General features: G+C 42.9%; 1 protein-coding gene across 7 annotated transcripts in view; it reads right to left on the bottom strand.

Moving 5' to 3' along the window:
* Window positions 1-516: 516 nt before the first annotated feature.
* LOC110535064 (calcineurin-binding protein cabin-1-like) overlaps window positions 517-26,440 on the bottom strand; it is an 88,038-nt gene continuing 62,114 nt past the window's right edge. For 3 of the 7 annotated variants that reach the window (XM_036935822.1, XM_036935821.1, XM_036935823.1), the window contains 5 exons: window positions 24,197-24,271; window positions 6,342-6,705; window positions 5,022-5,207; window positions 2,463-2,665; window positions 517-2,309 (listed from right to left, as the gene is read on the bottom strand). In XM_036935822.1, the coding sequence (XP_036791717.1) occupies window positions 2,160-2,309; window positions 2,463-2,665; window positions 5,022-5,207; window positions 6,342-6,705; window positions 24,197-24,271 (978 nt within the window). In that variant the 3' untranslated portion in view covers window positions 517-2,159. Of the gene's footprint in view, window positions 2,310-2,462; window positions 2,666-5,021; window positions 5,208-6,341; window positions 6,706-24,196; window positions 24,272-26,440 lie in introns of those variants that run through there. The other 4 variants (XM_036935824.1, XM_036935825.1, XM_036935826.1 and 1 more) reach the window with 4 other exon arrangements.

Raw genomic sequence — 26,440 nt, 5'->3', positions numbered from 1 at the left:
CAACCTAGTGGATGGGGGATCACACATTTGGTCCACCTCATAAGAAAACAAACCTCAAATGTAGCTTTCCTGACAAAGGGGCAAATGACAAACTCACAGCACTTCATAAGAAACTTCTGGAAGTTGCTAATGAAGGCTAATGACTTCCCTCGTGTCAGAGACTTCACACTGAAGTGTACGAGCCCTTTGACTAAAATGTCAGAGAGACAGGGTGGTCTCAGCTAGAGGAGATTATGGAGATAGAAAACATGATTGATACACAGGGGCCATGTTGGTGGAAAGAGTGACACTTTGCCACAGGTTGTTTTGTTTAGGTCAAACTTCACTAGAATTGTAGTCTGTAGAACTAAATGACATTGAGGTTGTCTTGCCAATTGGTCTAAACTACTGTATACATACAGCTTTTGCAACCAATACATAACCATTACAGCTGCCAGAGGTTAAAGTTCAAACTAAATATGAAAACAAACAGAAAATGTAAGTAATTGAAATAAGAGTTAAAGAGCAAAGACCAGGTATGAGTGTATCAAGTATATTTTTGTTGTGACATCTTTAATGTGGCAAGTCAATATGTAGAGAACAACAACTCCCCAGCCTGAGCTAAGGTTGAAGAGCAGAAGAAAAGCCTTGAACCCAAAGTAACCTTTCAGCCATTCTATATTCCCATAAGAAGCTCAGCAGTAGAAATACAAAACAGTATTTTACACCAAAAAATACAAACATCCATTTACAGGTAGTCAAGCAAGACTTGTTTGGGTGGTGTCCTTTACAATTATTAATTCATAATTTCCTCCTTTTTAAAAAGTCTTGTTTTTGACAATAAACATACAGTACATATCCTTTTTATAGAAAACAATCTGTAAAAAACATTATATTGTCTTCTGTACAACTGACTAGCTATCCCCGTTCCGAGTTTACTTTGAATTTAAACCTATTTACCAAAACTGATCCATCGGGAAGGCATTTTGCCTGAATTAGGAACATCCACACCTTCCCTTACAATGCCAGTGAATTCAGTTAATAAACTGAAGCACAACTGATTAAGTTAAATTGAATTTGTTTCCTAAATTGACTAGAATGGAGATGTACTTGACCCCAATGCTAAATAAAAACACCCAAACCCTATAAGAGTTGCCTCATTGGAAAATATGTTTTAAGTGTGATGTACAAAAGCTAATTCAGGCTAATCCAAAACATCTCTCTGTCTATTATCCTGAGCAATGCTGGTGACAAGACCTCTTCCTGGTAAAGACTCCTCCAAGCTACAAATCCACACAGAAACAAAGGACACAATCAAACGAGACTTGAAATAATACAGTGGAGTACAAAAATAGAACAAACAAAAGACAAATCAAAGACATCACACGTGGAAGTGTAAACATATCCAATCTGCTACAGGTTATTCACTTTGGACAAGTAGGTTCCTCAACATTGCGTTAGGAGGCCCATATAAAAGCCTGGTTTGCAGCTGATGGTCCTCAGTAAATAGTAGTATCCATGAAAATACAGGTTACATACAAATGTGGGTTTCTTGCAGTTTAGGTTCTTATATCAATGTGTATGGACAAAAGTTGGCTGGCAACAGTTGTATGTTGCCATGGCACATATCATGTTGAAGTAACTCAGTGTGGGATGTTGCATCCCACCAACAAGGATGTAGCTGCAGTTGAAATATAGTAAAAGCAGGCTGAATTTTTGACCCCATTACTTGTGAAAGATGCATAAATCACAGCCAAGGATGCCAATTGCATTGAAGGCTAAGAATTTGTCTGCATAGCAACAATCCACAAATTCTGACCATTTAACTTACAGTAAGTGATCATCATTCTACACCCTTTCTGAAAGACTATGGAGACCTTGGCTACCTGGCAGGTGTGATGAGTGTAAAATGGCACTTTGCTAAATTGTTGTTGAACTAAAAACATCCCCAGTCATCCACAGTTTGACTTTCTAGAGCCTTTTCCCATTCAATACAAGATAGACCAACTGCATCAATACAGAGACACTAGCTGCAGTGACATGTACCATTCCATTGTTTCAAGACAAGGTGGAAGGGTTGGCGGTAGTCAGGTCAAGCTCAAATGAGCAGCCTTGGTTTGTTCACTCTTGTAGCTGTGAGAAGGGGACAAGGGGGCGGGGGGGCACAGCTGGTCAGTAGCTCAGATGTCCATGTAATCATCCTCCTCATCCTCATCGTCTGATTCACTCTCCAGAGAGGACTCCTGGCTGGAGGTCTCTTGCACCTCCAGGGCTGGCTGGCTCAGCGTCTCCTTCACTGTGGCCGCTGACTGGGAGGACAGGATCACGTTCTGGACAGGAACAGGGGACAAAGAACAGGAGGGGTTTAGTCTGACTGAAAGACAGTTTAACAGACAGGGTGAAAAGATAGAAAGTGGCCAGAGATCGATCAATTGATGGAATTGATAGATAGAAGGGGAAAGAGAGAGGAAGCGGGAAAGTACCTTGAGTCTCTGCTTGGTTTCCTCTGAGATACTTCCTTTGGGGGAGAGCAGGGTGGGTGTAGGCGGGGTGACGGTAATTTCCGGGGGGAACTTGGTGACGGTGGAGGGGATGAAGAGCTTTGGCATGTTGGGGGGGATGCGGGAGCGCACACGACTGGGGTCCAACATCTTAGACTGCTCACTGCTGCCATACAGCTGCTGGTCTGAACATTAGAGATATAGAAAAAAAAAATGTATTTGACCTTTATTTAACCAGGTAGGCTAGTTGAGAACAAGTTCTCATTTCCAACTGCGACCTGGCCAAGATAAAGCATAGCAGTGTGAACAGACAACAACACAGAGTTACACATGGAGTAAACAAAGTCAATAACACAGTAGAGAAATAAAATAGTCTATATACATTGTGTGCAAAAGGCATGGGGAGGTAGGCAATAAATAGGCCATAGGAGCGAATAATTAAAATTTAGCAGATTAACACTGGAGTGATAAATGATCAGATGATCATGTGCAAGTAGAGATACCGGTGTGCAAAAGAGCAGAAAAGTAAATAAATAAAAACAGTATGGGGATGAGGTAGGTATATTGGGTGGGCTATTTACAGATGGACTATGTACAGCTGCAGCAATCGGTTAGCTGCTCAGATAGCAGATGTTTAAAGTTGGTGAGGAAAATAAAAGTCTCCAACTTCAGCGAATTTTTGCAATGCGTTCCAGTCACAGGCAGCAGAGAACTGGAAGGAAAGGCGGCCAAATGGGGTGTTGGCTTTAGGGATGATCAGTGAGATACACCTGCTGGTGCGCGTGCTACCGGTGGGTGTTGCCATCGTGACCAGTGAACTGAGATAAGGCAGAGCTTTACCTAGCATGGACTTGTAGATGACCTGGAGCCAGTGGGTCTGGCGACGAATATGTAGCTAGGGCCAGCCGACTAGAGCATACAGGTCGCAGTGGTGGGTGGTATAAGATGCTTTAGTAACAAAACGGATGGCACTGTGATAAACTGCATCTAGTTTGCTGAGTATTGGAAGCTATTTTGTAGATGACATCGCCGAAGTCGAGGATAGGTAGGATAGTCAGTTTTACTAGGGTAAGTTTGGCGGCGTGAGTGAAGGAGGTTTTGTTGCAAAATAGAAAGCCGACTCTAGATTTGATTTTGGATTGGAGATGTTTGATATGAGTCTGGAAGGAGAATTTACAGTCTAGCCAGACACCTAGGTACTTATAGATGTCCACATATTCTAGGTAGGAACCATCCAGGGTGGTGATGCTGGTCGGGCATGCGGGTGCAGACAGCGAATGGTTGAAAAGCAAGCATTTGGTTTTACTAGCGTTTAAGAGCAGTTGGAGGCCACGGAAGGAGTGTTGTATGGCATTGAGGCTCGTTTGGAGGTTAGATAACACAGTGTCCAAGGAAGGGCCAGAAGTATAGATAATTGTGTCGTCTGTGTAGAGGTGGATCAGGGAATCGCCCGCAGCAAGAGCAACATCATTGATATATACAGAGAAAAGAGTCGGCCCGAGAATTGAACCCTGTGGTACCCCCATAGAGACTGCCAGACAACATGCCCTCCGATTTGACACACTGAACTCTGTCTGCAAAGTGGTTGGTGAACCAGGCAAGGCAGTCATGAGAAAAACCAAGGCTACTGAGTCTGCTGATAAGAATATGGTGATTGACAGAGTCGAAAGCCTTGGCCAGGACGATGAAGACGGCTGCACAGTACTGTCTTTTATTGATGGCGGTTATGATATCGTTTAGTACCTTGAGCGTGGCTGAGGTGCACCCGTGACCGGCTCGGAAACCGGATTGCACAGTGGAGAAGGTACGGTGGGATTCGAGATGGTCAGTGATCGGTTTGTTAACTTGGCTTTCGAAGACCTTAGATAGGCAGGGCAGGATGGATATAGGTCTGTAACAGTTTGGGTCCAGGGTGTCTCCCCCTTTGAAGAGGGGGATGACCGCGGCAGCTTTCCAATCCTTGAGGATCTCAGACGATACGAAAGAGAGGTTGAACAGGCTGGTAATAGGGGTTGCGACAATGGCGGCGGATAGTTTCAGAAATAGAGGGTCCAGATTGTCAAACTTAGCTGATTTGTAGGGGTCCAGGTTTTGTAGTTCTTTCAGAACATCTGCTATCTGGATTTGGGTAAAGGAGAAGTTGGGGAGGCTTGGGCGAGTAACTGCGGGGGGGGGCTGTTGGCCGAGGTTGGAGTAGCCAGGATGAAGGCATGGCCAGCTGTTCAGAAATGCTTGTTGAAGTTTTCGATTATCATGGATTTATCGGTGGTGACCGTGTTACCTAGCCTCAGTGCAGTGGGCAGCTGGGAGGAGGTGCTCTTGTTCTCCATGGAATTTACAGTGTCCCAGAACTTTTTGGAGTTAGAGCTACAGGATGCAAATTTCTGCTTGAAAAAGCTGGCCTTTGCTTTCCTGACTGACTGCGTGTATTGGTTCCTGACTTCCCTGAACATTATGATAACTTCTAACAAGGATCCTGTCCTCCACTTACTAGAATTCTTACTTTCCCTCTTGGTATTTCCTGGTTGTAAATGTTCTTACCTAAGCAGGTTTGTGTGGTACTACAGGAAGCAGGCTCGTCATGGGGCCAGCCTGCAGCCTCCTGCCCTGGGGACACAGTGGCCAGCTTCATTTGTTGGCACAGATGAGACTCCTGCTGTCTGTAGGACAGTCCTTCTGCAGGCTCCTCAAGTTCATCTGGAGAAACAACCACGTCACATGACCTGGCTGGGTCACAATCCATACATCATCCAAACACACCAGCATAGAGAAGAAAGACAAGATGACAGGCTCTCACTCATACTTCTGAGGTTAGCAGAATAATCAATTTCAGACTGATTTAATATGCAGTGCACTATACTATAACAACAATGTTTGTAATGACCAACATTAACATGAGCTTACTGGAACAGAAATGTAATTTCTATACACAGACAAACACTGGTTTCAAATATTGTTCCAGGCTGCCATAACAGACCCCGCAATGAAAGCTGGAGGCAGATAGGATATATGAGGGAGGGTAATGCCTCAGCCTGCCTGCCTGTGAGAATAACATCCCCATGTAGCAACGTACAATAGCGCTAGCAGCACTGACAGCAAATACAATAATCCCACTCCCTCTCTACCCAACCTCTTCATTCAGGTTGCCTGGGAAACCATTGGTAGATTGCAGTGCCAAGCTGCCCGATGCTGAGCACTGATCTCCTTAACCTCATGTATGTGTGTGCGCGTGTGTGTGTGGATGATGTCCTCCTTGAATCCTTAAAGATTTCATGTACTCAACAATCAGGATTGTAAACTAAAGAGGCTTGACACAGTTGTGTCATACAGAAACAATGCATCATCAGGAGAACAGTGTTCCAAGTTACAGACAGATCATTATTTTATACACTTCCATCTGTAAGTGTCAACAGATGTTCTATTACCAGGGAGACATAAGTGACTTACTAAAACAGAAACCATTCAACCAGTTCATAGTTACAGTAGTTACATAACACAGCTCTGAGTGGGCGAGTGTGCCCCCTGCTGGCTGTCTATATAATTACAGCGAGAGAGCAGCTTTGACAGTAATTTATCCTTCTCCCCTAGAGCAGCAGGTACCACGCAGGGAGTCAAACTGCAGCTACAGCACAGAGAACACAACCTGTTTGCAGCTAAATTACTGCGGGTGTTACAAATCATTTCACATTACACTATATTCTCCAAAGAGGAACTACGCAATTGTAATTAAAATGTTTGATGACCATGTCCTCTTTGTAGCAGCATACTTTAAACTGCTTTAGTGTCTGTTTTCAAACAGAACAGGCAGTTTCACTGCTGTGCATTGTGAACTGTACTGAGATGAGGAGGGATGAAACCGACCTGTTTGGGGGTTGAAGGCCATAGTTGAAGCAGGGTGGATGGGCAGGGGGGCTCTCCTGTGCTGGGGCTGCTCGTGGGAGCCGCTGGCTGGAGGTCTGGGCACCTTGCCCAGGGGCTCGTACTGGAGTTTGGCTTGGCTGTCCTGGATCTGGATGGACAGAGGGTGGCAGGCAGTGTGGCTGAGCAAGACCGGGGTTGGCAGAGAGGCAGGGAAGAAGATGTCGCGGTTATCCTTAGTGTACTTGGGTGTTGTCGGGGCATCACCGGCAGACTGAGAAAGATAAAGACAGAGTGTGGTAATAAGGAGGAGTGCCTGACCTTGAGTGCCCATCTGCAGTAGAATCTTCTTTCCTCTGTACAGATACTGTAGATAGAGCGCAGATAGAACACTGAGAACTGCATATCTGCTTCCCTGGAGGGAAAAATGTCCCAGACATAGAACCACCGTAGAAATCGGTTGAGTCATCATAGCTGATACCATCTCACTGTTTACACAGTTAGATGATACTATTACGCTGGCTTTATGCTAGAGCAGTGTCCTGTGGAGGTCTTACTTCTCTGTGTTGCCAGAAGACACCGACCCTACCGGGTCTGAACACAATCATGGTTACTTTAAGACACAGTGGAGCCGGTGCGAGATATGGGTCTGAAAACGTACCTCAATGCAGGGATGGGATATGCCACTTTACTCCAAATTGTACCTTCGAGGCATCAATGTAGATAAAGGTAACATTTGGCATTTGGCAGTGGCATATCCCATCCCTGCACTGAAGTATATTTTCCGACCCATATCTCATACCGGCTCCAAGGTGTCTTAAAGTAACCATGATTGCGTTCTGTCCCCAGTGCAGCTCAGTGTAAATGGTCGGTTTCTTCTGGCATGTTTTGAGGACCAATCAAACACAAGAGCTGCACAAACAACTGCTGTCATGGCAACCAGGAAGAACACAGCCAATGGCAAACGGTATGAATACAGATTCTGTTCAGTTTCCCCTCTGAAATAGGAGAGTATTGGACTGAATACCACCTCTTCTTTTAAAAGTACCCGAATAGGAGGGAGACATTGGATAACTGGGAAGGAGGAATTAGAGGCAGGGCACTGATAAAAATATACAGAAGTACAGTGCCTTGCGAAAGTATTCGGCCCCCTTGAACTTTGCGACCTTTTGCCACATTTCAGGCTTCAAACATAAAGATATAAAACTGTATTTTTTTGTGAAGAATCAACAACAAGTGGGACACAATCATGAAGTGGAACGACATTTATTGGATATTTCAAACTTTTTTAAATCAAAAACTGAAAAATTGGGCATGCAAAATTATTCAGCCCCTTTACTTTCAGTGCAGCAAACTCTCTCCAGAAGTTCAGTGGGGATCTCTGAATGATCCAATGTTGACCTAAATGACTAATGATGATAAATACAATCCACCTGTGTGTAATCAAGTCTCAGTATAAATGCACCTGCACTGTGATAGTCTCAGAGGTCCGTTAAAAGCGCAGAGAGCATCATGAAGAACAAGGAACACACCAGGCAGGTCCGAGATACTGTTGTGAAGAAGTTTAAAGCCGGATTTGGATACAAAAAGATTTCCCAAGCTTTAAACATCCCAAGGAGCACTGTGCAAGCGATAATATTGAAATGGAAGGAGTATCAGACCACTGCAAATCTACCAAGACCTGGCCGTCCCTCTAAACTTTCAGCTCATACAAGGAGAAGACTGATCAGAGATGCAGCCAAGAGGCCCATGATCACTCTGGATGAACTGCAGAGATCTACAGCTGAGGTGGAAGACTCTGTCCATAGGACAACAATCAGTCGTATATTGCACAAATCTGGCCTTTATGGAAGAATGGCAAGAAGAAAGCCATTTCTTAAAGATATCCATAAAAAGTGTCGTTTAAAGTTTGCCACAAGCCACCTGGGAGACATACCAAACATGTGGAAGAAGGTGCTCTCGTCAGATGAAACCAAAATTGAACTTTTTGGCAACAATGCAAAACGTTATGTTTGGCGTAAAAGCAACACAGCTGAACACACCATCCCCACTGTCAAACATGGTGGTGGCAGCATCATGGTTTGGGCCTGCTTTTCTTCAGCAGGGACAGGGAAGATGGTTAAAATTGATGGGAAGATGGATGGAGCCAAATACAGGACCATTCTGGAAGAAAACCTGATGGAGTCTGCAAAAGACCTGAGACTGGGACGGAGATTTGTCTTCCAACAAGACAATGATCCAAAACATAAAGCAAAATCTACAATGGAATGGTTCAAAAATAAACATATCCAGGTGTTAGAATGGCCAAGTCAAAGTCCAGACCTGAATCCAATCGAGAATCTGTGGAAAGAACTGAAAACTGCTGTTCACAAATGCTCTCCATCCAACCTCACTGAGCTCGAGTTGTTTTGCAAGGAGGAATGGGAAAAAATGTCAGTCTCTCGATGTGCAAAACTGATAGAGACATACCCCAAGCGACTTACAGCTGTAATCGCAGCAAAAGGTGGCCCTTCAAATTATTAACTTAAGGGGGCTGAATAATTTTGCACGCCCAATTTTTCAGTTTTTGATTTGTTAAAAAAGTTTGAAATATCCAATAAATGTCGTTCCACTTCATGATTGTGTCCCACTTGTTGTTGATTCTTCACAAAAAAATACAGTTTTATATCTTTATGTTTGAAGCCTGAAATGTGGCAAAAGGACGCAAAGTTCAAGGGGGCCGAATACTTTCGCAAGGCACTGTATATCTCGTTTCTTAGCGTATTGTATTAAGCTGAAACATGTTCTTGTATTCGTTTGGGTAAATTTTTAAAATACACTTTTTGAACTATATGTATCAGGTTTTTTTATTTATCCTTTATTTAACCAGGTTGGCCAGTTGAGAACAAGTTCTCATTTACAACTGCCACTTGGCCAATATAAAGCAACGTGGTGCGACAAAAACAACAGAGTTACACAAAAACAAACGTACAGTCAAAAACACAAAAGAAAAGAAAAATAGAAACATCTATGTAGTGTGTGCAAATGTAGAAGAGGCAGGTTGCAGGTGAGTATGCAGAAGACAATCAAAACAGACATCCCACTGCTACGCCATCTTGGAGGTCTGGTAAGACTTTTGCCATTGTATTGCTTATCAGCTTTTCATTGTGACAATTTATTAAACTGGGTCTGTAAGCAGCAGGGGACTCTCCAGATGTTCCTGGTTTTATTATAACTGAAATAACTGTTTGATACATGGAACTAGGAAGCACTGAACTGAGTGACATGTGTGCTGTCATTTGTGTAAATAGAGGCACTACTTTGTCCCAAAATATTAAATGGAATTCTATAGGAAAGCCGTCCAATTCCTGGGGCTTTTTTCCCACGCAAATCTTTTAACAGTGTCTAATATTTGTCTTTGGGTGATTTCCGTTATTCTTTTTTGTCAGCTGATAATTTCTTCAGGGTTGTTGAGTCTAAGGCGGCTGTAGGATCAGTCAAACGGTTGTTTAATTCTGATTTATATAGATTTTCATAGAACCTTTTAAAATGGTCAATACTCATGTATACTGTGTGAATAACTAATTACAGGTGCAAACTACTAGACGATGTAAATTGCATAAAGCAAGCTCAGCCTTATTTGTTCTATTGTCCAATTGCAGTTGTTCCCCCCTTTCAGTCTTACATTCATCATTCATCCTCCATAGGGTCTCAGGTTGGAAAACCTCATAGCCCACTGAATGTTTTACAATGTTATGGTTTGTCAACTGTCCCATAGACATCTAAATGTCCTTTCACTATTTACAGGAGATTAGAAAAAAATGGCTGATCTTATTTTACCAGGTAAATTGACTGAGAACATTCTCATTTACAGCAGGGGGATGAATGAGCCAATTGGAAGCTGGGGATGATTAGGTGGCCATGGTGGTATGAGGGCCAGATTGGGAATTTAGGTCGGACACCCCAACTCTTACGATAAGTGCCATGGGATCTGTAGTCACCAGAGACAGGACACCCATTTAACGTCCCATCCAAAAGACAACACCTTACACAGGGAAATGTCCCCAATCACCACCCTGGGATAAATATTTTTTGACCAGAGGAAAGAGTGCCTCCTACTGGCCCTCCAACAGCACTTCCCTGCAGCATCTGGTCTCCCATCCAAGGACCAACCAGGAGATACCCTGCTTCGCTTCATAGGCAAGCCTGCAGTGGGATCCAGGCTGAACAAGAATTGTTACACTACACCAGGGTACAGAGGGATGAGACACCTTCACTGAGTTTACACCTTCACAGTCATTCCCTATTTTCTTCACGCATTATATATCATCCTGTAAAATAAAAGTACATTTTGTACATGCTCTCTTTTCTTTATCTTTACATTAGTAAATGTTTCATTAGATATACATTTTAGGTTGACTTGATGAAAGATATTCATATCCCTTTTGGTTTTGTTGTTCATACTTGCTGTAGTCTGATATTTTGGGGCCAGACTATGATCTATTAATGTTTAGGGTACTTCATGTTCATGCATTGCCAAAAATGAGGGGGAAGGGAGGAAACTTATCAGAATTGAACATACAGTTCAATTTACCTTCATTTAAGTAGACAAGTCAGTTAAGAACAAATTCTTATTTACAATGACGGCCTAGGAACAGTGGGTTAACTGCCTTGTTCTGGGAAGAACGACAGATTTTTACCTTATCAGCTCGGGGATTCGATCTTACAACCTTTCGATTACTAGTCTAACCACTAGGCTACCTGCCGCCCCAGTTCACATCATTGCCCTACTATGTAAACAGAGGACATTCTGAAAAGGAAAATGAATAACTTAAGTGGGGTAAGGAAATGTTCAGCCTATAAGTAGTTGGTTATAAATTAACACATACATTTGATTAGCTAGATGATTTTGAGTTGATAGCAAGCTAGCTGGTAATTAGCTGGCTGGCTTTCTATGGGCTGAACAATGCTAGGTAACATTAGCTGCTACTTTTATTTTTCTTTAGTTGCTACTTGCTAGCCGCAAGATCGTAATGTTTAACAGGATGCAGTTGTCTAATGTCACTCGTTTTAGTATAGACAGGTTGTTATGTTTTGAAAATGTGTGTGGTGGTTTGTGTGCTCTATTCATGTTAGCAGCAAACGATGCTCAAACTCCGAAGGTTTGTGCTAGCTACTGTGTGTTTACTGCTAGCTACTGTGTGTTTACTGCTAGCTACTGTGTAATGGCTTGAAGCGGAAGGGCTGGAGCAGTCCTACGTAAAACAATAGATCCTGATTCATTCAGTCTTGAAGTCTGAGGACACAGTCTCTTCATTATCGTCACTTCGTGCCGACACATCAAAGCAGCCGTTCCAGAACTCAAGTCAAGGACGTAGATAGGCTAGTGTTAACAAGACTATGCAGTACCGCGGTCGACCTTGAACTGCCGTGGCTTCAATGAGAGGGGTCAGGGGCCCTTTTATTTATTTTATTTCACCTTTATTTAAGGCCCTGACCTCAAGGGGGCCCCCATTGATTTTGTTAGTCACTCTCACTCAGATATCATATTAACATGGCATAAGTCATGGCAAAATGTGTAGAATTGCAGGAAATTAGCTGTAAAACTTCAACAACAAAAAGTTTTGTAAAGCAAACTTGTGTTTACCTTTTGTTAATAAAATACATTTTCTGCAACAGATCCCTCTGTACTTATTAAATTATAGTTTTTAATACCAGTGCAGAGTTAATGTGTATCAGATAATTGTAGAGCTAACAGGCTGTGTTTGTTGATCAACTGTGGTGAATGAAGCAACCAATGTGATAATAGCTGCAGTACTTATTGCTTTTTCTCCTGTTTTCCAAATAGCATTTTCTAGATTTTAAATTGTTTAGAAATGCAGTAAATGAGCATTCAACTTTCCTAAAAGCCCAGAACTCAGTAAAACTCAGACCCTGGCTACAAGGTTGCCACAAAACAACAGAAGGTTAGTCTGGATAAGTCAGCTGATCTACTGATAACATAGCTCACCACAATGGTATTTTCTTCTCAGGATCCCACCTCAGGGATTTCTAGTCAAATCCTGCTCTGAGTCATTAATAACGAGGCTCCCTGGGGGATTCACACAGGCTTCAACAAACAAACCAACCAACCCCCCAAACTCCAACTGCAATAGACCCACCACACAGCACAGCTCAACACAGACCAACAGCAGCAGCTCCTACAGGTTTCCACCGCTAGCTGTGAAGCTTCTTATATCAGGAATTATACATACAAATATTGGAACACAATAAAGACCCTTTGCTCTGAGAAAAAGTACCTGAGAGCACTGCAGCAGACTCCGTGTAGCCTAGTTCATATCCACCATTCGTTGTGTATCATATGAAGACTGCTTACAGCCAGACTGGTCTCAAAGTCAGATTCAGACCATGGATGGTCCCTTCTGCAATTACTGAGATGGGGTTTGAAAGCAGCTTATCAGTTCTGTGTAGGTCATCTCCTGTTCTGATCATCTTTTTATTATTATCACATTTTAATGAAATTGCCTCTAAATAAGTTCAAGGCTGGCATTGTTTCTTTGAGAGCCGAAGCTCCATATTTTCCTTGACTTAGTCTGTGAATGCAGCAGGTGGCACTGAAGTGTTTGAGATGTGACCGGACTTTTTGGTAAGGAGGGCGTAACTCTGAGCAGAGTACCAATGAGACAATGGTCAGAGGTACAGGTGAAACAATTGACGGACACAAAATAACCCCTCACAAAATTGTGCAAATAAGTCCAAAGTAAATTTATGGGGGAAACAGCAAGACATTATGATGAATCCTCTCAAAAACACGACTAGCAGATCCTCCCACCCACACGAGTAACGCCCAGGTCCCTGCAGGGGAGTTACTTAGCCTTATGCCAACCTCTTCCCAGGTGTGAACTCAGACTCAACAAAGAGCCTAGATGTACAATAACTTCTGTACTTTAAAGGTGCTGTAATTTCATAACATGTCAATATATCTGCAGTTAACTCGGGCTCTCGAGTGGCGCAGTGGCATCTCAGTGCAAGAGGTGTCACTATAGTCCCTGGTTTGAATCCAGGCTGTATCGTCTCTGGCCGTGATTGGGAGTCCCATAGGGCGGCGCACAACTGGTCCAGCGTTGGCCGGGTTTGGCCGGGGTAGGCCATCATTGTAAATAATAATTTGTTCTTAACTGACTTGCCTAGTTAAATCAATGAAATAAAAATAGTGGAATGATTGTGTTTCACAGTATTACTTACCCGCCAGGGTTGTGATATTCGCCAATTGATTTCTCTGGCCGGAGCAGCATTTGAAAACAAGCACTGAATAGTGTAAGGAATCATTGAACCATCTAAATTGCTGTGAAATATTTAGCAATTCACCTAGCATTAGGTTGCATTCCAACCAAATCTTATCCTATTTCCCCGTAACATGTCGGAGACTTGCGCTTGACCCTTTATTTTCGGTTTTGGTCCATCAGCTTCAAATATATTTCTTGGTTATTGAAAATATATTTCACAGAGATGTAGATGGTACAAGGATTCCCTACATTATTCAGTGCTTGTTTTCTCACAAACTGAAATTGAGCGAACAGCGTAGCATTTTAGCAACCAGGAAAAGACCAAGCAAATGCCACCAGATAATACCGCCACAAAGTCAGAACAGCTTTCCCATTTTGACAAGAGATGACTCTCCAGCGGCAGAAATCAATAGGCAAATATCACAGCCAATCACAACACTGGGGGGTAAGAAATACTGTGAAATATAATTCCACTATTACTGCAGATAGATATTTTATGAAATTACAATGCAGAAATAAAAATAAATCCTGTGTAGCACCTTTAAAAATGACATAAAATGAACACCCCCACCTGCCAAATGTGGGGAGATTTTGGCATTGGCGGGTAAAATATTTTACCAGCCACGTTGGCGGTTGGTCAGGGCTCCACACTTAGAGCATTTGTAAATAAAAATATTCAAGTATGATCACATTTATAGTAAAATAAATGGAGAAGCTGTTCTCAAAAGTATGACGTTTTGTTTTATAGCTGGTGAATTAATCGCACAGTCAAAGAACTACGAATCCTATATAGCCCAGTATCCCCCTTTCCCTTCCCCCTTGCGCTGCAACACTGCCTGGATGGGGTCTATACTCAGGTGAAGAAATAAGTGAAAGATACAATTTTAGAAGTGCACAAGCATAAAAGTTGGTCTAATTTACTTGAAACGGAGGTCTACTAAAGTGAGACTTTGTCCTTGTGTTTCTTGGCTATTTACACTGTTTTGTTTACCAGCTAGGTTGTTTTTCTATGTTTGAGTTTCAACTGCTAGGGAAGAGAAGACAACGCTTCTACTAGTCCTGTGGTCACCAAACTAGTCGATCGCCAAACATTTATGTAAAAACCATAATGCCTTGTGTCCTATATTTTTTTATTCGTCTCGAGCTGTTGGCATTAGGTACACCCGATTCATGCGCCGGATAGCAAACTGTTGCCATTTTGAACCATTTCAAGTGTCTGAAGGAACAAACTCTGCGTGCCCAGAGAGCAAATCAAGTGCACTATAGGTCTACCGCTGGCCGCAGTGTCTGCAGTAATTTAGAAGGCATAAAAGAAAGCAACAGAAAAATAGATACTGTGAGATTTCAAAACGTTTAAAACCATCACTAGAGAGAAATTGTCAAGAAATCCAGAAGATATCTGCTGTTTTTATTTATTTATTTAACAATGCATCGGCAATTCAAGCAAAGCCAATATGCGGTGATAATGTATTAGGTCTATCGCTTACTGGACAATCTTCATTGCTACAGTACTGTTTTTAAATGGTTAATGTTGCATTGTCTTGTGTTTAAAACACATCTGAGTGGTAGATCTTGGCTTGCAATTTGACTCAGAAAAGGTTGGTGACAGGCACAAACATGACTAGTCACGCTACCATGGTAACTTCCCGCCCTTTTTTTAATGTATTTCTTTATTTAACAAGGCAAGTCAGTTAAGAACAAATTCTTATTTACAATGACGACCTAGGAACAGAGGGTTAACTGCCTTGTTCAGGGGCAGAACGACAAATGTTTACCTTGTCAGCTCGAGGATTCGCTCTAGCAACCTTTGGGGGTAATAGTCCAACGCTCTAACCTCGAGGCTACCTACAAACGATAATGTCAATCAGGTCTAAACATGGAGAAGTGAGAAGAAACCCATGGGTAACCTGGATGTGGTGTGATAAATGGGACAAACTGATTACAGCGGACCTCATGCACACTTATGAAACCCTCCTGCTTGGATCCAGCATCAGAATCTGATCTACATCATGACTTGTAATGCACACGCTTTTATAAGGCCATGAGTCATGACCACAATCCTCATCTGTATAAATATGCTAAATAACTGTCAATTGCGAGCTATGGTAGCCTACCCATCGTTTTCTCCCTCCAGTATAGTGTACTGTGGTTTAAGTCACCACGACAACAGGATGAGAGATGCCGGATGCGGAGGCAGGGCTGTGGGGGGGCATAAATCAGTCACAGACAGCAAAATAACTGATGATTTTATAAAGAATGTGAGAGATGAACACAAAGCTCAGCTGTGATGATTATAGGTTAGGGTAAGCATCACACTCACACAAAGCTATTATAATGGCCTTTTTTCTAGTTTCACGTTGGATATAACTTGCATTTTAATGAATTGAAAATCACTGTTGTGTCTAGAGTTTCTGCATCTGGCGACAGAAGAAACTTGTGTTAAACTTTCCCCATAGAATGTAGCATTGCCTTTCATGTGCAAATAAGCAATGCTGTGCATACCAATGAAATACACAGTGCAAACCAATAAACATTTCTGCAATGTGTGAAGACGAAGAGGACAAAAGGGAATATTCTTAATGCACAGGTACAGAGAAGACTTCAAAAGCCCTGGGATCTACCCGGCTAGTCCTGTGGCTGAGAACACTGCTCATCTTACTACATACAGAGACTGCATGTTAAATGGGCCACACGGTCTCACGTGCGAAAAGGGAGAAGAATGTCAGTGAGTCCATTAGGAAACTCAATACTCTGATCTAGTTGACTTCTTCTGCAGTCATTCACTGCTGCGCTGCTCACCCATGTAGCTCTGCAGGCATCAAAATCAAACAACACAGCACCCAAATAATAAGGGCAAACAGAACTAGCACAACTCCCCAGCTAGTTATCTCCCTCAGTTAGGCTACAGTGGTAAACAAGGTTACAGTGAAAGGGTCCAAACAACTGTCGCCTTGTGTCATCAAATCATCTTTGTTATTACCACAGACGTCTTTCCTATATAGCAAGTCACTAGCAGTCAGACATTCCCAGGAGTGCATTATTAGGTTTGGCTAAAGTTTGGCTAAAGTAATTGAAACTCAACTGACACATATGCAAACGGGTGCTTTGAAAACAATGGAAAGTGGTCAAAAGATAAGTTCCAGCAGGCTTCGGGAAAAAGAGTGAAATGGCATGGAATGTGCAATGCAAACAGATGAGAGGAACATACATGCGTTAACATCTAGAAATAAACAAACATGCATCAAAATGATTAAGTATCTCTTTAAAAATGGTTTGTTTCCAGATAGCAAAGAGGTGATAGAACAGAATATGTCATGATTAACAATCACTGAATCAATGCTGTTCCAATATTTATTGAGTAGCGTACTGTATCATCCCCCCAGGGCATCTATCCATGGCTGGAAATTAGAGCTGCACAATTCATCAAATTCACATCGAAATTGCAGTATTGACAACTGCAATATTTAAGGTTGAGTGGTATCCAGATGTTCATCTTAGTAAGGCAAGATGGCGCCGACAGAGATAGTCGCCTCGCTTCGCGTTCTTAGGAAACTATGCAGTATTTTTATTTGTTAGATATTACTGTACGGTCGGAACTTGATGCACAAGCATTTCACTACACTCGCATTAACATCTGCTAACCATGTGTATGTGACCAATAAAATGTGATACTGTCATACCGTTTCTGTACCATACCGGGGTAAACAGTATTACCCAATGTGCACACAAGGGGTGATATGTTTTGATGCAAAAAAACAATTTATCTTGATACAGGAGGGGATTGAATGTCTTTGCTGTAACCATTTTAATTTCGACATCTAGCCACTTAGCTAGCAAGTTAGCAAACCAAATGCATAGCTGTAGCCCTGAGATGGATATAATCTTAGATTTCTTATATATATATATATATATATATATATATATATATATTTTTAAATGCAACATGCATCCATTTCAAGGATTTTACTGAGTTACAGTTCATATAAGGAAATCAGACAATTTAAATCAATTCATTAGGCCCTGATCTATGGATTTTACATGACTGAGAATACAGATATTCATCTGTTGGTCACAGATACCTTGAATAAAAAGTAGGGGCGTGAATCAGAAAACCACCATTTGCCTCATGCAGCGTGATATCTCCTTCGCGTAGAGTTGATCAGGCTGTTTGTGGCATGTGGAATGTTATCCCACTCCTCTTCAATGTCTGTGTGAAGTTGCTGGATATTGGTGGGAACTGGAACACACGGTTGTATGCGTATGCTTAAATGGGTGACATGTCTGGTGAATACAGTGCATTCGGAAAGTATTCAGACCCCTTGACATTTTCCACATTTTGTTACCTTACAGCCTTTTTAAAAAAATGTTAAATTAATGTTTTCCCCTAATCAATCTACACACCATAACGGCAAAGCGAAAAGAGTTTATCTTTTTTTGCTAATTTATTTGAAATAAAAAACAGAAATACCTTATTTACACAAGTAATCAGACCCTTTGCTTATGAGACTCGAAATTGAGCTTAGGTGCATCCTGTTTCCATCAATCATACTTTAGGATGTTCCTACAACTTGGGAGTTGTAGGAACAACTCGTATCCCAGTCTGTTGTTCCCACATGCTTCAAGAGGGCCACCATTGTCCCTGTTCCCAAGAAAGCTAAGGTAACTGAGCTAAACGACTACCGCCCCATAGCACTCACTTCCGTCATCATGAAGTGCTTTGAGAGACTAGTCAAGGACCATATCACCTCTACCCTACCTGACACCCTAGACCCACTCCAATTTGCTTACCGTCCAAATAGGTCCACAGACAATGCAATCTCAACCACATTGCACACTTCCCTAACCCAACTGGACAAGAGGAATACCTATGTGAGAATGCTGTTCATCAACTACAGCTCAGCATTTAACACCATAGTACCCTCCAAACTCGTCATCAAGCTCGAGACCCTGGGTCTCGACCCCGCCCTGTGCAACTGGGTACTGGACTTCCTGACGGGCCGCCCCCAGGTGGTGAGGGTAGGTAACAACATTTCCACCCCGCTGATCCTCAACACTGGGGCCCCACAAGGGTGCGTTCTGAGCCCTCTCCTGTACTCCCTGTTCACCCACGACTGCGTGGTCATGCACGCCTCCAACTCAATCATCAAGTTTGCGGACGACACTACAGTGGTCGGCTTGATTAACAAAAACGACGAGACGGCCTACAGGGAGGAGGTGAGGGCCCTCGGAGTGTGGTGTCAGGAAAATAACACTCAACGTCAACAAAACAAAGGAGATGATTGTGGACTTCAGGAAACAGCAGAGGGAGCACCCCCCTATCCACATTGATGGGCCAGTAGTGGAGAGGGTAGTAAGTTTTAAGTTTCTTTGGCGTACACATCACGGACAAACTGAATTGGTCCACCCACACAGACAGCGTCGTGAAGAAGGCGCAGCAGCGCCTCTTCAACCTCAGGAGGTTGAAGAAATTCGGCTTGTCACCAAAAGCACTCACAAACTTCTACAGATACACAATCGAGAGCATCCTGTCGGGCAGTATCACCGCCTGGTACGGCAACTGCTCCGCCCACAACCGGCTCTCCAGAGGGTAGTGAGGTCTGCACAACGCATCACCGGGGGCAAACTACCTGCCCTCCAGGACACCTACACCACCCGATGTCACAGGAAGGCCATAAAGATCATCAAGGACAACAACCACCCGAGCCACTGCCTGTTCACCACGCTATCATCCAGAAGGTGAGGTCAGTACAGGTGCATCAAAGCAGGGACGAGAGACTGAAAAACAGCTTCTATCTCAAGGCCATCAAACTGTTAAACAGCCACCACTAACATTGAATGGCTGCTGCCAACACACTGACTAAACTCCAGCCACTTTAATAATGGGAATTGATGGAAATTGATGTAAAATATAATCACTAGCCACTTTAAACAATGCTACTTAATATAATGTTTACATACCCTACATTATTCATCTCATATGTATATGTATATAATGTACTCTATATCATCTACTGCATCTTTATGTAATACATGTATTACATGTATTAAGCCACTTTAAACTATGCCACTTTTATTTACATACCCTACATTACTCATCTCATATGTATATACTGTACTCGATACCATCTACTGCATCTTGCCTATGCCGTTCTGTACCATCACTCATTCATATATCTTTATGTACATATTCTTTATCCCTTTACACTTGTGTGTATAAGGTAGTAGTTTTGGAAATGTTAGGTTAGATTACTCGTTGGTTATTACCGCATTGTTGGAACTAGAAGCACAAGCATTTCGCTACACTCACATTAACATCTGCTAACCATGTGTATGTGAAAAATAACATTTGATTTGAGTCCACCTGTGGTGAATTTAGTTGATTGGACATGATTTGGAAAGGCACACACCTGTCTATATAAGGTCCCACAGTTGACAGTGCATGTCAGAGCAAGCCATGAGGTAAAATTAATTGTCCGTAGAGCTCAGAGACAGGACTGTATCGAGGCACAGATCTGGGCAAGGGTACCAAAAAATGTCTGCAGCATTGAAGGTCCCCAAGAACACAGTGGCCTCCATCATTCTTATATGACCAACTGGCAAGTGTTTTCACTGACATTATCAATCTTTTCCTGTCTGAGTCTGTAATACCAACATGTTTCAAGCAGACCACCATAGTCCCTGTGCCCAAGAACACTAAGGTAACCTGCCTAAATGACTACTGACCTGTAGCACTCACGTCTGTAGCCAGGAAGTGCTTTGAAAGGCTGGTCATGGCTCACATGATTACCATTATCCCAGAAACCCTAGACCCACTCCAATTTGCATACCACACCAACAGATCCACAGATTATGCAATCTCTATTGCACTCCAAACTTCCCTTTCCCACCTGTACAAAAGGAACACCTTTGTGAGAATGCTATTCATTGACTACAGCTCAGTGTTCAACACCATAGTACCCTCAAAGCTCATCAATAAGCTAAGGACCCTGGGACTAAACACCTCCCTCTGCAACTGGATCCTGGACTTCCTGATGGGCCGCCCCCAGGTGGTAAGGGTAGGTAACAACATCCGCCACGCTGATCCGCAACACGGGGCCCCTCAGGGGTGCGTGCTCAGTCCCCTCCTGTACTCCCTGTTCACTCATGACTGCACGGCCAGGCACGACTCCAACACCATCATTAGGTTTGCCGATGACACAACAGTGGTAGGCCTGATCACCGACGAGACTTATTCTTATTTGTTATTCTTTTCTCATACTTTTGGGGGAATTTTCTTAAACTTAATTGTTGGTTAAGGGCTTGTAAGCATTTTACTGTATTCGGTGCACGTGACCAATAAAATTAGATTTGATTTAAATGTCAGAAGTTTGGAACCACCAAGACTCTTCAAAGAGCTGGCGCCCAGTAAAACTGAGCAATCAGGGTAGAAGGGCCTTGGTCAGGGAGGTAACCAAAAACCCGATGGTCACTCTGACAGAGCTCCAGAGTTCCTCCGTGGAGATGGGAGAACCTTCCAGAAGGACAACCATCTCTGCAGCACTCCACCAAATCAGGCCTTTATGGTAGAGTGGCCAGACGGAGCCACTCCTCAGTAAAAGGTACATCAAGGCCCGCTTTTTCCCCAAAAGGGACCTAAAGAGTCACAGACCATGAGAAACATGATTTCTGGTCTTATGAAACCAAGATTGAACTCTTTGGCCTGAATGCCAAGCGTTACGTCTGGAGGAAACCTGGCACCATCCCTGTGGGAATGTTTTTCAGTGGCAGGGACTGGGAGACTAGTCAGGATCGAGGGAAAGATGAATGGAGCAAAGTACAGAGAGATCCTTGATGACACGTGCTCCAGAGCGCTCAGGACCTTAGACTGGGGCGAAGGTTGAGAGGATCTGCAGAGAAAAATGGGAGAAACTCCCCAAATACAGGTGTGCCAAGCTTGTAATGTCATCCTCAAGAAGACATGAGGCTGTAATCTCTGCCAAAGGTGCTTCAACAAAGTACTGAGTAAAGGGTCTGAATACTTGTGTAAAAGTTAAATTTCAGTTTATGAGGTACTGTGTGTAGATTGATGAGGAAAACTTTTTAAAATCAATTTTAGAATAATACTGTAACATAACAAAATGTGGAAAAATTCAAGGGGTCTGAATACTGTCCGAACGCACCGTATATGCAGGTCAGGAAGAACTGGGACATTTTCAGCTTCCAGGAATTGTGTACAGATCCTTGCAACATGGGGCCGTGCATGATCACGCTGAAACATGAGTTGATGACGGCGGATAAATGGCACGACAATGGGCTTCAGGATCTATTCCAGGTATCTTTGTGCATTCAAATCACCATCGATAAAACTCAACTGTGTTCGTTGTCCTTAGCTTGCGCCTGCACATACCATAACACCACCATAAGGAACTTTGTTCACAACGTTGACATCAGCAAACTACTCGCCCACAAGACACCACACACATGGTCTGCGGTTGTGAGGCCGGTTGGATGTACTGCCAAATTCTCTTAAACGATTTGAGGCGGCTTATGGTAGAGAAATGAATATTACATTTTTGGGCAACAGCTCTGGTGGAAGAACCTGCAGTCAACATGCCAATTGCACGCTCCCTCAAAACTTGAGACATCGGTGGCAGTGTGTTGCGTGACAAAACTGCAAATCCCTATTAGTGAGCATTTCTCCTTTGTCAAGATAATCCATCCAAGTGACAGGTTTTGGCATATCAAGATGCTGATTAAACAGCATGAGTATCACACAGGTGCACCTTGTGCTGGGGACAACAAAATACCACAGGATGTCTCATGTTTTGAGGGAGCGTGCAACTGGCATGCTGACTGCAAGAATGTCAACCAGAGCTCTTGCCAGAGAATTGAATGTTCATTTCTCTCCAATAAGTCGCCCCCTGGCTCCCCAGTTGGTGGGTCTAGCACCCAAGTTGGTAGGCTGCGTCCCTTCCCAGTCATGTGGAATCCATAGATTAGGGCCTAATGCATGCATTTCTATTGACTGATTTCCTTAAATGAACTGTAACTCAGTAAAATCTTAAATTGTTGCATGTTGCGTATATTTTTGTTTACAGACAAAAAATACCTTTGTGTTGGACTGGTGTGGGCGTACCCCAACAACAGATAGGTGTGAGCGTATACTGGTCATAAAAAAATATGAACGCGAGTAGACCACTGAATGGCCAGATCATTTAGATCTTAACATCTCGTGGATGGGAAAGACAAGAGGCAATGAACCTGAAGTTTAATTTGAATTGTGTGACTTCTCCACACATCCCTCGAATAGCTTCAATCAAAGCCCAGATGTATAAATGAGAGGTCCTGGCTTTGGAAGACGTCTCCAGTCAGATGAACAGATATGATATCTGGGGCAGATCTATTTGTGCAAAGTGCTTTGATTCAATTCCTGGGATGTGATATACACTCAGTGGCTAGTTTATTAGGTACACCCATCTAGTACCGGGTCGTACCCCTCTTTGCCTCCAGAACAGCCTGCATTCTTTGTAGCATGAATTCTACAATGTGTGGCGTTCAAATGCTGCTCAATTGGTATCAAGGGACCTAACGTGTGCCAGGAAAACACTCACCACACCATTCCACTACAGCCACCAGCCTGTACCATTGACAACAGGCAGGATGGGTCCATGGACTCTTGCTGCTTACACTAGATCTGGACTTTGCCATCAGCATGACGCAACAGGATCCGGGAATTTGTTGAACCAGGCAATGTTTTTCCACTCCTCAAATTGTCCAGTGTTGGTAATTGTGTGCCCACTAGAGCCGCTTCTTCTTGTTTTAAGTTGATAGGAGTGGAACCTGTTGTGGTCGTCTGCTGCAATCACCCATCCGTGACAAGGACCGACGAGTTGAGTGTTTCCGAAATGCTGTTCTGAACACCATTGTTGTACTGCGCATTTTTTGGCCCGCCTATTAGCATGCACGATTCTTCCCATTCTCCTTCAACCTCTCTCATCATCAAACTGTTTTCACCCACAGGACTGCCACTGACTGGATTATTTTTGTCCGTCACACCATTCTCAGTAAACCCTAGACACTGTCGTGCGTGAAAAGCCCAGAAGGCCGGCTGTTTCTGAGGTCCTAGAACCGGCGCGCCTGGCACTGAATCATACCATGCTCAAAGTTGCTTAGGTCACTAGTTTTGTCCATTCTAACGTTCAATCGAACAGTAACTGAATGCCTCAATGCCTGTCTGCCTGCTTTATATAGCAAGCCACGGCCACACTGTCTGTTGGAGCAAACCATTTTCGTGAACAGGGTGGTATACCTAATAAACTGGCCACTGAGTGTATGTACCACAGGAGGTTGGTGGCACCTTAATTGGGGAGGACAGGCATCAAACACATAGTTTGCAAGTGTTTTGATGCCATTCCATTTGCTCTGTTCCAGCCAATATTATGAGCCGTCCTCCCCTCGGCAGTCTCCACTGGTATGTACATATTGAATGTTTACATTTGTGAGTGTTGTATTTGTATGGGGTCCATGTAGGTGTAGGGTATATGCATGAAATGTAATGTACTTTGTGTTGATGTGTATGTGCACTGTGTTTGTGGACCAGGTCATCCCCCATACCTGTCGTTGTGCTGAAGTGGCCATCTGTATCTGGCAGAACTTCACGGCTTGGTCCAGCGCCACGTCCTCATCCACCTGTCCACACCATGCGGGAAGAGAAGAGAACAGAGACAATCAGAGCAGAGCAACACACCATTTACACAGCCACCTTAGCACCGCTGATGCTGCTCTGGGTAGCTAACAGATATGGAAAAAAGGCCTTTCTCAGAGTGAATGTGGCCGTGGCAACAGGAGACGGCGGCCCTCATTAGGCCTCTCTCTGTGAAGGCTGGCTGCTCTCTATCTGCCAAACTGTAGATGTATGTGTGAGAGTCAAGAAGCTGATGCTGCACAGGAGAAAAACACATGAAAGCTAGTCTCCATGTTCACCTCTCCCTCAGACACGCTACACTATTATGTGGTGGTGTGGTGGTAAACGCTGTTTGGTTCTGCATTGACCACACGCTGTAGGTGGAACCCTCTAGATTGTAACATGCTGCTGCCACAGGAAATGGCCTGTAGAATGAGTCTAGGGCTGTGACAGTCATGACATTTTGTCAGGCGGTAACTGTCATGCAAATAACTGCCAGTCTCACGGTCATTGACGTTAATTAACATAAACCAGTTTAGCGTTGCTGGGCGTCCACCCATAGCCTTACAAGCCACTGATGCAGACCTTTGGAACATCTACAATTTAAGAAGTCGAAAAAAATCTATATTTAATACAGCCTACACCATCAATAAATCCATTGTTTCTTTTAGGCAGGTCTGAAGAAACAACCTATGACATGAAGAACATTTGACCTATTTCAGAAGAACAGAACAGCATATTCTGAGTAATCCTTACGTTAAGCCCTGATCTGGCTATGCCATATGGCTGAGGGCTACACTAGTTAATTACAAGATTTGCTTATAATTCCTGTGGCATTTTATAGTACGAAGACTACAATTGAAGATAGCTGAATAAAATAGAAAGGATGTTTTTCCCAAAATGATTTCTGAGGGACACATGCGGCAATTGTGTTGAGCGGTTAACAAATATATATGCTATATGCTTAATTTAGTTATTTATGCAACTTCAGTTGTGATATAAACCTCAGGATATATTAGAAATTAAAACATGTAGCCTAAGGCTGCATGAGGTGACTAATGACAATTTGAAAAAAGTTGCATGAAAGGAATGCGCTCGCTCTGCTCTGTTTCTTGCACAGGCTGCACACACTCCATCAGTCTCTCATTCACAATTTGACAAGTACATCAGACTCATCTGAATTAATTCTGACCTTTACATATAGCCTACTAATATGTGTGGAAATGTTTTTGATTGATGTCATCCATAGCATGCACTTAAATAGTGAATGGAGGTTACATTTTTTTATATGCCAGGTAGGCTACACCGGTTGTAAAGTGGATGAATGTGCTTCATTTTAAGAATTGAGAAATAAATATGGCAGCACCGAAAGCTGGAATCCTCTTTTAAATAATGTCCAGTCAAAACTATTTTCATACTCGATTGCGCAATGGCTGGGCTTATAAGAACAGTGTCACTGGGCTCTGTGCTGTTCCAGGGACCTTGGGACTATAAACTATGCTTAGAGTTATTTGGCCATTTTAGTTGTCATAAGAAAAACGTATCAACATATATTAGGCCTTTGCTACATGATGCATGAAAGTTTAAAAAAATGCATTGATATAGTGATGATATTCTTACCCATCAGACTATTCTCGATTTAATCGTGTCTTTACAAACAGTGCATTAGGAAAGTTCTCAGACCTCAACTTTATCCACATTTTGTTACGTTACATTACAGCCTTATTCGGAAATGGATTAAATAGTTTATTATTCCCTTATTAATCTACACACAATACCCCATAATGACAATGTAAAAACAGGTTTAGACATTTTTTGCAAATGTATTAAACATAAACTTAAGTACTCAGACCCTTTACGCAGTACTTTGTTGAAGCATGTTTGGCAGCAATTTCAGCCTCGTGTCTTCTTGAGTATGACGCTACAAGCTTGGCACACCTGTATTTGGGGAGTTTCTTCAATTCTTCTCTCCAGATCCTCTCAAGCCCTGTTAGGTTGGATGGGGAGTATTGCTGCACAGCAATTTTCAGGTCTTTCCAGAGATGTTCAATTGGGTTCAAGTCCGGGCTCTGGTTGGGCCACTCAAGGACATTCAGAAACTTGTCCAGAAGCCACTCCTGTGTTGTCTTGGCTGTGTGCTTAGGGTCGTTGTCCCGTTGGAAGGTGAACCTTCG

The sequence above is a fragment of the Oncorhynchus mykiss genome, chromosome 11 (assembly GCF_013265735.2).
Source record: "Oncorhynchus mykiss isolate Arlee chromosome 11, USDA_OmykA_1.1, whole genome shotgun sequence".
NCBI lineage: Eukaryota > Metazoa > Chordata > Actinopteri > Salmoniformes > Salmonidae > Oncorhynchus > Oncorhynchus mykiss.
Note: the sequence above shows the minus strand (reverse complement) of the source record. Positions and strands in the feature narration are given on the sequence as shown.